General features: G+C 41.3%; 1 protein-coding gene and 1 pseudogene across 2 annotated transcripts; one reads left to right on the forward strand and one right to left on the reverse strand.

Annotated features, from left to right (window-relative positions):
• Positions 1–7,549: 7,549 nt before the first annotated feature.
• LOC114294910 (isoamylase 1, chloroplastic pseudogene) lies at positions 7,550–9,893 on the reverse strand (annotated as a pseudogene). Its single transcript, XR_014328862.1, has 2 exons — positions 8,827–9,893; positions 7,550–7,739 (listed from the first exon to the last, which is right to left on the reverse strand). The product of XR_014328862.1 is annotated as an isoamylase 1, chloroplastic pseudogene (transcript).
• A 2,390-nt stretch (positions 9,894–12,283) lies between these two features.
• LOC145791664 (uncharacterized) lies at positions 12,284–13,336 on the forward strand. Its single transcript, XM_082872064.1, has one exon. It carries the CDS (start codon positions 12,284–12,286, stop codon positions 13,334–13,336), a length of 1,053 nt encoding a protein of 350 aa, XP_082728190.1.
• Positions 13,337–14,088: the final 752 nt, after the last annotated feature.

The raw sequence follows: 14,088 nt of genomic DNA on the forward strand, positions 1-14,088 counted from the left end.
GTAAACAACATAGAGTTTCTTTTCATAAAAATGTTGCTTCTAGAAAAGAAAATGTTTTGGAGTTGATTCATTCGGATGTTTGTGGTCCTTTAAAAGTTAGAACACATAGTGATGCACTTTATTTTGTTACTTTCATTGATGATTATTCAAGGAAAGTTTGGGCTTTTCTACTAAAAACTAAAGATCAAGTTTTAGAAGTATTTAAGCATTTTCAGGCCATGGTTGAAAGAGAAACAGGGCAAAAATTGAAGTGCATCCGATCAGACAATGGTGGTGAATACATTGGGCCATTTGATGAGTATTGTCGCAGCCAAGGTATTCGGCACCAAAAGACAGTTAAGAAGACTCCTCAACAAAATGGAGTTGCCGAGAGAATGAACCGCACCATTGTGGAAAGAACAAGGTGTTTGCTTTCACAAGCTAAATTGCCAAGATCTTTTTGGGGTGAGGCATTGAAGACAGCGGTTGACGTGATCAATTTGTCTCCTTCCTATCCATTGAATGGTGATGTTCCAGAAAGAGTTTGGACCGGTAAAGATGTATCTTATGAGCACTTGAGAGTGTTTGGTTGCCGAGCTTTTGTTCACATTCCAAAAGATGAGAGGTCCAAGCTTGATAGCAAGTCAAGACAATGTATTTTTCTTGGCTATGGGCGTGATGAATTTGGGTATAGATTGTGGGATCCGGTCGACAAGAAAGTCATTCGAAGCCGTGATGTTGTGTTTCTTGAAGACCAAACAATTGAAGACTTTGGCAAAGATGATCAACCGGTGCCAAAAACTAGTGATCTCATTGACATGGATTCATCTCCTTCATCTTCAGTTGATGATGAAAACGGGGGAGATGTGCAGCCACCTATTGAAAATGTAGAGGATGATGCTAATTCTAATGAAGTTGAGCCAGAAATTGAGGAAGAGAATCCAACTCAAGAACCGCCACCACAACTTGAGTTAAAAAAATCTACAAGGGACCGACAACCTTCAAGAAAGTATCCTCCCAATGAATTTGTGTTGATTTCTGATCAAGGGGAGCCTGAGAGCTACCAAGAAGCAATTGAGCATGCAAAGAAAGGTGATTGGAAAAAGGCCATGGAAGAGGAGATGAATTCCTTAGTTGAAAATCACACTTATGATTTAGTGAAGTTGCCTAAAGGGAGGAAAATTCTGAAAAATAAGTGCGTCTTTAAATTGAAGAATGATGGCAAAAATCTGAGGTACAAGGCACGTCTTGTTGTGAAAGGCTTTGGGCAAAAGAAAGGTATTGATTTTGATGAGATTTTCTCGCCAGTTGTGAAGATGTCTTCTATTCGGGTTGTACTTGGCATGGCTGCAAATATGAACCTTGAAGTTGAGCAACTTGATGTGAAGACCGCATTTCTGCATGGTAATCTTGAAGAAGAAATTTACATGGAGCAATCGGAAGGCTTTGTGGAAAAAGGGAAAGAGAAATTTGTTTGCAAATTGAAGAAAAGTTTGTATGGTCTCAAGCAAGCCCCGCGGCAATGGTACAAAAAATTTGACTCTTTCATGATGAATAATGGTTTTTTTAAAACCACTTCGGACCATTGTGTGTTTGTGAAAAATTTCCCGGATGGTAAATTTATTATTCTTTTGCTTTATGTTGATGACATGTTAATTATGGGTCAAGATTCTACCATGATAAACAGGTTGAAATTGGAGTTGAGCAAGCCTTTTGCTATGAAAGATTTGGGACTGGCAAAGCAAATTCTTGGTATGAAAATTGTTCGTGATCGCAAAGAGGGGCTGATTTGGTTGTCTCAAGAAAGCTACATCGAGAAAGTTCTTGAGAGGTTTAATATGGATAAAGCAAAGCCGGTTGGTTGTCCACTTGCGGGTCATTTCAAGCTTAGTTCGAATCAATGTCCTACAAGTGAGAAAGACAAGGAAGAGATGCAGAAAGTTCCTTATGCTTCAGCAGTTGGTTCTTTGATGTATGCCATGGTTTGTACAAGGCCGGATATTGCTCACGCCGTTGGTGTGGTGAGTCGTTTTCTCTCTAATCCGGGTAAAGAACATTGGGCAGCGGTAAAATGGATTCTAAGGTATCTTCGAGGGACTTCGAAGGTGTGTTTGTGTTTTGGGGATGATAAGCCGATGCTTGATGGGTTCACAGATTCTGACATGGCTGGTGATGTTGATTCTCGGAAATCTACTTCGGGGTATTTGATGACTTTTGCAAGGGGAGCTGTGGCATGGCAATCTAAATTACAAAAATGTATTGCTCTCTCAACTACCGAAGCTGAATTTATTGCTATTACAGAAGCTTGCAAAGAAGAGTTATGGTTGAAGAAATTTTTGCAAGAGTTGGGTTTAAAGCAAGAAAAGTATGTGCTTTATTGTGATAGTCAAAGTGCTATTCACTTGAGTAAAAATTCTACTTTTCATTCGAGATCGAAACACATTGATGTGAGATACCATTGGATTCGTGATGTGTTAGATTCGAAATTGTTGCAACTCGAAAAGGTTCACACAGATGATAATATTTCAGATATGTTGACAAAGACTTTGTCGAGGGACAAACATTTAAAGTGTCGAACTTTGGCGGGTATGGTTGATGTCTCCACCTAAGTCGGTAGGGGGAGAATTGTTGGGATATACCTCCTTATTGGAGTGTGGGACCCAATTGGTTTGTTAAAGAATTTTAATTTGGCTTGGTTTAGGTATAATATATTTTTATATATTATATTTGTGGAGATCCAATTCAATTTGGATACAATTAGGATTTGTTTACAAAACCTAAGATTTAATAACATATATATATATATATATATATATTGTTTTGTACTTCACAAAAAAGGAGGACAATTCGAAGCACTGTGCGGCTGGCTGATTTGTGTTGGTACGCTCTCGGATAATTTCGGCAACGTGTGTATTGGTTTGGTTCGGTTTTCGGTTCTATTTTGGTTTGTTATTTTGGATCTTCTTCAACTCTGGTTCAGAAGATTTTGGTTCATCTATTTGGTGAGGTCTTTCCTCTTTGTTTATTTGTGATTATTTGAAATTCACCTAAGAGTGATTTTGTGAGACCATTAGTGTCTCGTTTGTAATCGTTTGGAACTTATTTGGTTGATAGTGGAATCGGATTTCGATCCCGTGGACGTACCTCACATTGAGGGAACCACGTAAAATTCTTGTGTTGCCTTTGATTTAATTTTTCCGCATTAGTTTTTATTCTCATTGATTGATTTACTTGTGGAGAACCACATCGATTTTCCCTAACAAGAGAGGAGGCTTGATGGTGGGATATAGTGATGTTTTTTTTTAAGGATATATTGTGTGATGGCCTTCTAGTGAATTCTCTGAAAGTGAGATCAATGGTGTGAGATAGTGAGATCAACGCTTAGTTGTAGGGAGTTTTAAGAGAGAGCAACAACTAATATTTTTGATTAGCCCTTGTGCCAAAATAGTATTTACATGTGTGGAGTAATATTTCCAAACTTCGATACTTTGACATTGTACAATGTCAAATTAGAGGTTCGACATTGTTGTTTTGGCATTCACCAATGCAAATGCACTTATTATATAAAAACATTTTATTTTTTGAAATAATAGAGACAAGTATACTTCATTAAATAACAATGTTAGAGTCAGAAATTTAATTCAAAAATTTAAGTGTGTAGATAACATGACTCACTATGTACTAAATTTAGATTTAGACAGTATACTTTATTTTCTGATCACTTTTTAAATTACTTGACTTTTTAAAAAATTAATACCAAACAATGCCTAAGAATATATAGTGTATATATACATACAAGTACACACAAATATAGACAATAGGATCACCCGTGTATGTATGTAGTTTTCAGTAAGCTTTGAAAAAGGGAGAGCACTTAAAGTCAAGGTAGTGGTCTTTTTGGTCATATATGTACTCTCTTCGTGAAGAATTAATGGTGATGGCCAATAGGGCTGAGGGATGATACAACTTCCAAATATCATGGAGTGTCTATGAATTTTATTGGTAAATTTATGTCGTGTTGAAAAATGTATGGCCTTAATGTGGAATATCATCACCCCATGTGAGGGGTGATCATCCTCCATGTGCTGCAAGAGTGCAAAGCCAACAAAGGTGTGTTGGCCATGTGAAAGAAGATGCAACATGTGGAGAAAGAGCTGGCCATGTGCATGGACAGCCAAGCTCTCCCTCTGTTAGTGTATAAATGGAGGTTGTGGTGAGAGTTTAATTGAGAGAGTGAGAAAACAGAGCAAGTCAGAGAGTGAGATATGTGAGGCGGAGAGACCGTCTCTCTCGGTGTGAGCGAGGGAGACGGGTGAGTGGGTGAGTGAGGAGAGTGTGAGCTCCTCCTCTATTGTAATCTTTCTGTAATATTTCCATTGTTATAGTGATAACCGGCTACTCTCCCGTGGACGTAGGCATTGAGGCCGAACCACGTTAAATATTGTGTCTCCTTGAGTGTGGGTGTGTTTTTCTGCATGGAATAATTTCTATAAGGTCTTGGGCGGGATCTCAGATCCCAACACTTAATCTTTTATTTATTCATTAATTTGGATGACTTTGACTTAAAACCATTATTTGTACTCCTTTTAGTTTTGGTTGATATGTCCCATGTGTCTGTGATCTAAGTCCTTTTTAACTACTATCCTTGTTGCCAAATGTTGTCCTAGATTTACCCATGCATAACTGGGGTTGTGGTATTAAATAGGTCGAATGTTCTCCTAGCTACACAGCTGCTCCCTGTTGAGGATAGTTATGGAATCAAATATGCAAAAATAAATAAAAAAATTTCTCTTTTATTAATATGCTTGCCGCATAAGTGCTGGGTGTGTGAAAGAGTCATTTTGGATGGTGACATTATGCTCCAATACTGGTTGAGTGAATTTTTGTCCCTCGTGTGCATTTCCTTCTTATGTAAGAGTTTTTGTTCATTTATTGTTGGCACAAGATAATATTTATACATGGTGCAGTTTTTTTCACTTGTCATAATCAATTAGAAAATATAGCTCTTGATTTATGAGCCCTTCATTTGTGAGGTTCACCTTGGCCATTTATGGCATTCAAAGTTAGCATTCATTAATTTGATCGAGGTTGAGGCTGACATACCTTTTGTAGAGGTTAAGGTTATGAAGATGTGCCACTTCTTTCACCTGCTTCCGGAATTATCCATTTTTTGATGTCTGAAGGTCAAGCAATACAGGTAAATTATATCATACATAGGAGGTTTTATGTTTTCTGTTCTTAGTAGTGATTAGGAACCACTTGTCCTTTAGGCTGGTGAGCTTATAGAGAGGCTTGATCTAGATGTTCCATCAGCTGTAAAAAAAAATAAAAAATAAAAAAAAAAAAAAAAAAAAAAAGCAGAACCTTTGAACCTTTGAAATGTTTTAAAAAATATTTTCCTTCTAAATATATGTAAATTATTTGAATTTAAAAAGTAAAAAAAAAAATTATTTAATATATTTAAAAACTTAGAATTACTAAATCAAAAAAAAAAACTCAAAAACATTATTTTAAGGCCCGTTCAATTTTGGTGAGTTGCTCACAATCGCTCTGTTAGCTGCATATTTAGCCGAATATATATTTAAATTTGCTTTTTTTTAGCAAATTTAGTTTTTATTTTTTTTAGCTGCATATTAATGTTCTTACTTTAATATCTTGGAGAGATCAACAGTTATATCCATCTTTGACATTCCTGCATGCTCATGATTCTCTCTTTTGAACATCAGATTTTTTCGCCATAAGAAATCTAGTAGTTAAATTATCATGTTGATTTGAGTTATATATGCAATATGAATATTCCGCTAAAGTCATGCTTCATTTGAAGGCTTCTTGTGGTATCTCTATGTAGTTAGGTATTGTCATAAGGTCTAGATCTATGTAATTCTCATATAGAAATTGATATTCAGTTGTGCATGGTGCAATGAAGTGTTTTTAGTTTCCATTACATTATGACACATATGTCAACATGCAGCTGGCATAAAAATTCTGCATAATTAATTATGGAAAATGCTTCTCTTCTCCTCTCCTATCTTTTATGTTTATTGTAGTTGTGTACTCAATTCACCATGTAATGCAGGCAGCACTGTGCTTTATTAGGATTATAAGAAAGTCCCGGACCTGGCAGAAAATTTTATAAACCCTGCTGCTGGCTTACTTAAGGAAAAGCACCATGGAATTTTAATAACAGGACTCCAGCTCTGCATAGATCTATGTACAACCAGTGCAGAGGCTCTTGAATATTTTAGAAAGGTAACTTGACCATGGTGTAGACAATAAGCTGTATATGTAATCAGGGGCAGAGGCAGGGGGGGTCAGGGGGTGTCCTGGCCCCTCCAACCTTCTACAAAATCTCCATTTTATATGTATGCTTTTGCCAAATTTTTTTATATATTACAAATTGTGGAAAAAAATATGATCATTATAACATTATTGTAGTTCAAAAAAGAAAAAAAAATTGGAACATTATTGAAAAAATTTAATCTGATCCATGTTAAAAACAATATAGTTTATTTATGAGTTTTTATAATGTATTTAGCCTCCATGTTGTGGTGCCTTTGCCATAACATGATCATCTTCAAAGGCTTTCTCACATCTTGTGGCTAATTTATTAGTTGTTACACATGGATTCAGTTTTGATTGTTTATTTTCCTAGTTTTGTCTGTTATCCTTTTAATCGTTAATTATATGGATGCCATGTTTTCTTACTGCCAGGAATTATAGTATCATATGGAGTAGCTAGCCTTATAGTAGGCTTTCTATAAAATTTTCTTAGTGCCAATGAATTAAAATTGGTCATCTGGAAATAAAATGTCAAATGGCAGGGAGTTCTAGTTAAGTGAGAAAATACTTGTCAAGGTTCCCCTTTTGAAATGTCTGTGTTGCAGTCTGTAGCGTATAGAGAGCAGAGGCCTACTAAACTATTTATAGTAGCGTGGCATTTGCCGGATGATGTATCTGTGGCATGGCAGCCTCTGTACAATCTGTAAGGCACAAGTGAGCTGTACTAAATGCTCCTAGTATTGTAGTTCTAGATTGCATTTATTTTTATTTTCAGATGCTCGTGTGATGCTTTGTTATTGCAAAGTGACTTAAGGTAATGGAGGGCCCACTGACATACTACAGAATATGCAAATTGTCAATGATCATGTTTACCAAATTGTTTTTGTATCATCTTCTGGATCTAAGTGTTCTGTATTTTCTGTATGATTTCACATTGAACCTGCAGATGTGTAGCTTGATTATATATATAATTCCACAGCACACTGGTTGTGGTGTTTCTCAACAGTTTTCTTTCTTATTGGAAAATTTTCTCATGCCATATTGTCTAGAATGTGTACCTCTAGTTTTCTTTGATGTAATTTTTGGCTCATTTGGTAACAAGTTGTAACGCCCCGAAAATTGGGCAGGATATATTTATTTATACAACAAAACCCACTTGATAGACAAACACATATATATAGCTAACTAATCCATACACTCATTTCCATTAAATCCCAAATGCCAATTACATGTTGTTCACATCTCAATGCCCCACTTCCAATCCCAAATATGCATTTTCAACAAGTATGAAATGGAAGCCAAATAGATAATAAGTGCTTACAAATTTATCTAAGAACATTCTTGGTTACACAAAATAGAGTTTCAACTCAACACAAATACAGCCCTGGGCTTACATTCAACAAACAACAATAAAACAAAAATAAAACCTTAGCTCCGAGTCCTCCCAAGTCACTCTCTTGGCAGAGGCATAGCACCTGTACCTGAAATGGTTTCCCTTATAGGGTGAGCCACAGCCCAGTAGAGATATACTACACAACATATGAACCATGACAAGACTAAAGAGGAGTATGCTCATGCCATGCTCATGATAAAACAGTTTATCTCTCTTTTTATAAAGCATGCAATGCGGAGATACAAAAAATATAAAACCATTTCCACTTTAAACCAAATCTGTTACATGAATACGGGTCCTATGAATCTCTAGGTGAGTGTCTGCAAGTAGGCCCTAATGCACTACCACTGTCATTTTTACCAGCAAACTGGAAGGCTCGACACCTAACCACATGATTCTACACCCCTTACCCAGATTCACCAAGTATTCATCTTTTCGCAAACAGATACATTTCCAAACATTTCTCAAAACACAGATACATTTCCAATGAAATGAATGTAATGCAATGTCCAATGCAACAAATAAGGAAATGTGGTTCAATTTACCTAAGTCTCATGCATTTCTACAACAATCATTGCTATCCTCCACCGATAGCCCAAAACAGATATTTAAATAATTAAATTCCAAAAATTTCGATAAATACAATCTATTCCACATCTCTTCAAATATGAACAACTACACTAGTTTTCATATCACAATCACGTCCGGCAACATCTCAAGGTCCATTTCTAATCGTGTCGGTTTTATTTCAACAGATACATTAAGAAAAATAATACCGTTAATGCCCAAGAAAACATCGTCTTCTTTCCAAACCCATTCTCCAAGCATTATTCAATTATGACATCCTATTTTGATCAAAAGCCCCAAAAGTTAAACGTAATTTCTTTGTTTTCTTTAAAAATGCTCCTTTGGTCACAAACCGGTAAAAATTTCAAAACCGATTGAATCGAAGTCCGTTTTTGTTTAAATTTAAAATATAGCTCTTTCATAACCTTACAAACATATTTCAATTTTTCACTTTCGCAATTTGGGTATCAACTCTTTATTTTTCTCAAAATTTCCCTTTTAAGCAAATAAATCACAAATTTTTCAAAAATTCTAATTAAATTATATACAACTCTAAGTTCCATATAATCAAGTAAAAGTCCATAAAGAAGTGTAGGAAAAATGTCTACCTCAAGCCAAGAAACTTTTGAATTTTTCAGCAACAGAAATTAAATTTTCTTGGACCCAAACGACGCCTTTTCCGCCCTCTATGTTTTGATCCAAAGCACTTCAATTTATGACCCTAGTAGAACCTTTAAGTGATCAAATTTCTCCACTACACCAAGGTATGTACCAGGAAATTCTGTCTTGCTCGAATCATGCCTCGTAAATCCACGAATGTGCATTTCATATATTACAAGATCTCTTTGTGGAAATTTCAGGGGTAAATCTCCTTCCCAGTCAAACTCAATATTAGCGAAAGGAACCATGCAGGCCATCTGAGGCTAGCAATCATCCTCAGGTCCCAAAACACCAAAATCCCCTCGGCTCACAACTGCTTTAACATAACGATCCAACAATATTCGAAAGGAGTCATAGTAGTGTCCGCCTTCAGGACAAAATTTTCCATCAAATTTGTAGTCATATAGCATATCTTCAAAATCTCCCTTCATAAATACTTGCCAAACATCTCTAGTTCTATTAGCCATTGGATCCATAGAGATTTGCTCGGTTACTCTTTTCTGGTGCAAATCAGAGAGAGTCATAAAGCAAAGGGTCGCAGAGAGTGCATTGGAGGAATAAACGGCAAAATTGACGCCACTGTCTCGAACAATGGTTCCGAAAGGCGTTGGAGAACCATCAAACACTTGAAATCGCTGCAATTTCGGCGGCTTCTCCACCACCACCACCTCCACCTCCTCCCCTCCATCACTAGCATTCACAATCAACGGTGCAAATTTCTTTGAATGGTTTTCTATTAAACCCCTATTCTTCCACTGACTTTGATTTCGAACCCTTCTCTTTGAATCCTCTACATATTGAGTCTTCTGAAGACGAGGACACAACTTGCAAAAACTGTATACAAACCATGAAACACACTGTGACTGAACTAACTCCATCTATTTACTAAACCAACTCACTCACTCAGGTATCACACTTGGAATTTGCATTTGTGTATCTAATACTCCTATCTATATATGTGTGTATATATATATATATCTAGAGAGAGAGATAAGGTTCAGCCACTTGAGTTATGTTATGTTTAATGGCCAAAAAAAAAATGTACTATCCACATGCTGTTTTTCGGTGCCACTAACTCAACATCATGACGTTGAGCAATTGTTAAAGCATCAGCTAAAGTATAAGTGGTGGGTCCTATTTTATTCCTCCCTCTAAAAATTTTCCAATTGCCTTGCAAGCAAAATTATCTACTCATCATTCTCACGTAGTGTTTCAGAGAAGGCTTGTCACGCCCCATATTTTATTACTCGGATAACCTTACCAATATTCATTAATTAAGTCTGAGAGGGGAGATTTGTGCATTAGTACGGCCGATCGTGACGAACCGCACGCCGCCGAGCAGATTCCTCTCTTGCTCGGCCCAGCGGCCTGACTTGCACGGCCGGAGAGGTCGACCGGCCAGACACGAACCGATGCCTGGCCGAGCTATAACGCAGTCGAGCGCACAGCAATGTCTGATGAACAAGCTAAGAGCAACCCGGGCTAGACTATGGACGCGGTTAGGGCCGGCGCGCTTCTGACCGACCAGCCGAGATAAGTGGGCTTCGTGTGACCGAGAAAAAAGGTAGGACGGGTGGAGGCCGGCATACCTCACAACTGGTTAGCCTAATGAACCGGTCAATATCAGCTCGGCCATGAGTATCACCCTTTGGCTTCTTCGCAAGGGACAGTCCGGCGATGCATAGCTCGGTTGTGTGCATGTGATGGCAACTCTCCACAAGTGATAGGCCGGTCATGGTATTCTGGTCAAGTGTGCCACCTGGGCCAATGGCGTGAGGGATAGAGGAAATCTACTCCAAGCATGCGCCAATACCGTTGGATAGTTCTGCGTGTACTGGTGGGAGGACTAAGCCTTTACACGCGTAAGGTGGTGAGAGGCGAGCACTGCCACCTGTCCTGGGAAGGACAGTAGAGGTAGTGCGCGCATAATTTTGAGGCTGCATGGCCAGCCTTGAAATATGGAGGAGGACGAACGTTAGAGGTATGCAACTTCTTCCCCAAAGAGAATACTCTCTCTCTATCAGTCTTCTTCTTCCTCAAGTGGACTGACTTGATCGTCGGAGGGTCTATCCGGCACACCACCGCCGGCCAGCTCACCGTTTCTGTGTTGCCAGGTAGACGCCGTGAAGAGAAGCTTGGAGTACAAGGAGTACGAAAAGCAGAGGATATTTCGCCCCCGTACAATTGGCGCCGTCTGTGGGAATTCTTTGATACTCAACCCTTGTTCTTTGAGCTTCTTCAACCATTTCCATGGCCAACAACGGCAAAGCCCCGCTGTCCGTCGTCGATGGCATCACACCTGAGTACGTCCGCTTGAGAGAAGGTCCTCCGAATATTCCAGCCATGGCGGGCCTAGAGACTCCTTCGCGAGGTGCGCGAGACAAACGCGGGAGGAGTACTGATTGCTCGCAGAGTCTGGAAAGCCGCCGACGCTGGGGGGAGACCCATGCGCAGCGCCTGGAGCACAAACTTAAGGACCAAGACGCCCTCATTCGCAAGATGGCGACGGAGATGGAGCTGCTGAAACGCCAGATTAAAGGGAAGGGTGTTGCTGGAGAGGGCAACCTCAGTGAGCGCACCCCGTCCCCTCGTAGTAGCAGTCGCCACCAGGGGAGAACTTACTCTCTCTCCATCACCAGGAACTATGGGGTTGGAGATTCTGACCAAAGAGAGGGCAGGACCCTCTCACGCGACAGCACTTACCACCCCTCACGCCCAACGCCGACGTCGGGATCCTCTTTCTCCGCACGTTCCAGGGAATTGAGGGATGTATTGGAGGAGAGGGCGAGCCGTCGGGAGGCTCGGAGAGTGCCGGCATTGCAGAGGTTGAGCGCTCCAGTTCGTTGTAGTGAGGGAGTGGCGATGTCGGCCTCCAAAGTGATGGCCCCTGCGCTGGTGGACAAAGAGCTGGCGCGACTCACAGCCACGCCGCTGTCTCCAGAGATTGAGAGTACGCCACTCCCTGCCGGATTCCACCAGCCAAAGTTCACTTTGTACGACGGCAAGACGGATCCGTACATGCATGTGAGCCATTACCGGCAAGTAATGGCTGGACACCGGCGCAACGATGCCTTGATGTGCCTCATATTCCCAGCAAGCTTGGGAGAGCTGGGTTTGAAGTGGTTCAAAAGGCTCCCGGAGGGGAGTATTGAGGGGTGGCAGCACCTAGCAGAAGCCTTCGTCACCAGATTCAAAACCAACACACGAACGCCGAAGGAGGTCAACCATCTCCTGGGCGTCAAGATGGAGTCTGGATGTTCGTTGAAGGCATACAACGCGAAATACTGGGAAACTTACAATAAGATCCTCGACTGCCCCACCAATCTGGCGATCACTCAATACAAACGGGGTCTCCCAGTCGGACATAGGTTGCGAGATTCACTCACGATGCATCAACCCACAACCATGGAGTCATTGATGCAGCGGATCAATGAGCACATTCGTGTGGAGGATGATGCCGCCTCCGCGACCGAGAAGGCTAATCCGGTCACGGCGGACAGAAGGGTGGCGGGAAAAGTTCACTCGGTTGGGCAGGCGAATAACCGCCCAAACAACCGGTCAAAAGATCAGCGCCATGGTTCAAACCGTGATGACAGAAACAAAGGTCGCCGAAACGACCGGGCTGACACTCCCCGTGATGCAGCGGAGGATGCCAAAAGAAAATTAAAGGCACGGACTGGAATCACCATGGTATTTAAAATCCCCATCTACCGCATTTTGAGCGAGATTCGAGGTGAACCCATCGTCCATTGGCCGGCCAAGTTAGGGAGTGCGCAGAGGGGCTTCAATTCAAAATATCACTGCACCTTTCATGAAGAACGGGGGCATCGAACCGAGGACTGCTTGCTACTCAAACAACACTTAGAGGAGTTGGTGGCGGCGGGGCATCTTGACCAATACATAGATGGGGGCATCAAGGCCACGCCAGCGGACCAAGCCGAGCTAAACGGCCTGGCCGCCCTAGAAGCGCCCCCGCAAGGTGTAATCAACGTCATCTACGGCATCATTGAACCGGCCAGGGTCTGTGAGCTGAGAGAGATGATCAAGAAGGCCGAGCGCATGAGGGAAGTGCTCTCTGTTCAGCCCGCTGTGAAGAAGGGAAAGACCGAAGAGAGGGACATCCTTTCATTCTCGACCAAGGACTTGGAAAGAGTTCAGATGCTGCACAATAATGCTTTAGTAGTCACTCTTCACGTCAAAGATTTTGACATCAAGAGAATCTTGATCGACCAGGGGAGTTCGGTAGAAATTATGTATTATGACGCGTTTAAACAAATGAAGTTGGAAGACAAGGACTTGGCCCCCGCAACGTCCCCTTTGGTCGGCTTCAACTCACAGCCAAAATGGCCAATCGGAAAGATTATTTTGCCGGTCAAAGCGGGATCGGTCATAAAGCAAGTAGAGTTCTGGGTGCTCAAAGTTCCATCGACTTATAACTTGATCTTAGGTAGGGGTTAGTTGCACGCCATGCAAGCAGTTGCTTCGACCTTCCACCAAGTCATGCGCTTTCCGGCACCAAGCGGACAAATAGAGGAAGTTTGGGGGGACCAGGTGATGGCGAAACAGTGCTTCGTTGCAGTAAATAGCAGCCGAGTGGCCAAAGGGTTCGTCCAAATGATTGAGGGACCCGAGGGTAAAGAGGTCCTTGAAGACGTATGAAGAAAGGCCGAGGAAAAATCGGTCGAAGATTTGGTGGAAGTGCGCATTGACGAGAACGATCCAACTAAATTCTTCCTCTTGGGATCATCCTTGTCTAGCGCCGAGCGGATGGATTATGTCAACTTCTTGGTTTCCAATTTGGAGGCCTTTGCCTGGACGCCTTACGACATGCCTGGCATCGACCCGAGCTTCATTTGTCATCAGTTGAATGTCTTCCCCAATGCACGGCCAGTCATTCAAAGGACGCGCCGCTCAGCCTTGCACCATGCTGAAGTGGTGGCAGAAGAAGTGAAGAATTTGTTGGAAGCTGAGGCCATAGAGGAGGTGCAACACCCTCGGTGGATATGCAACACGGTGGTTGTTCCGAAGAAGAACGGCAAGTGGCGAGTCTGCGTTGACTACAAGACCGTCAACCGAGCTCGCCCCAAGGATAGCTTTCCCCTCCCACGAATTGACCAGCTGGTGGACTTAACCGCTGGCCATCAGAGGTTTAGCTTCCTGGACGCACATCGCAGCTATCACCAGATAGCCATGTATAAACCGGACAGAGA

Source organism: Camellia sinensis, chromosome 5 (genome assembly GCF_055761805.1).
Source record: "Camellia sinensis isolate YWXY chromosome 5, ASM5576180v1, whole genome shotgun sequence".
Taxonomy (NCBI): domain Eukaryota; kingdom Viridiplantae; phylum Streptophyta; class Magnoliopsida; order Ericales; family Theaceae; genus Camellia; species Camellia sinensis.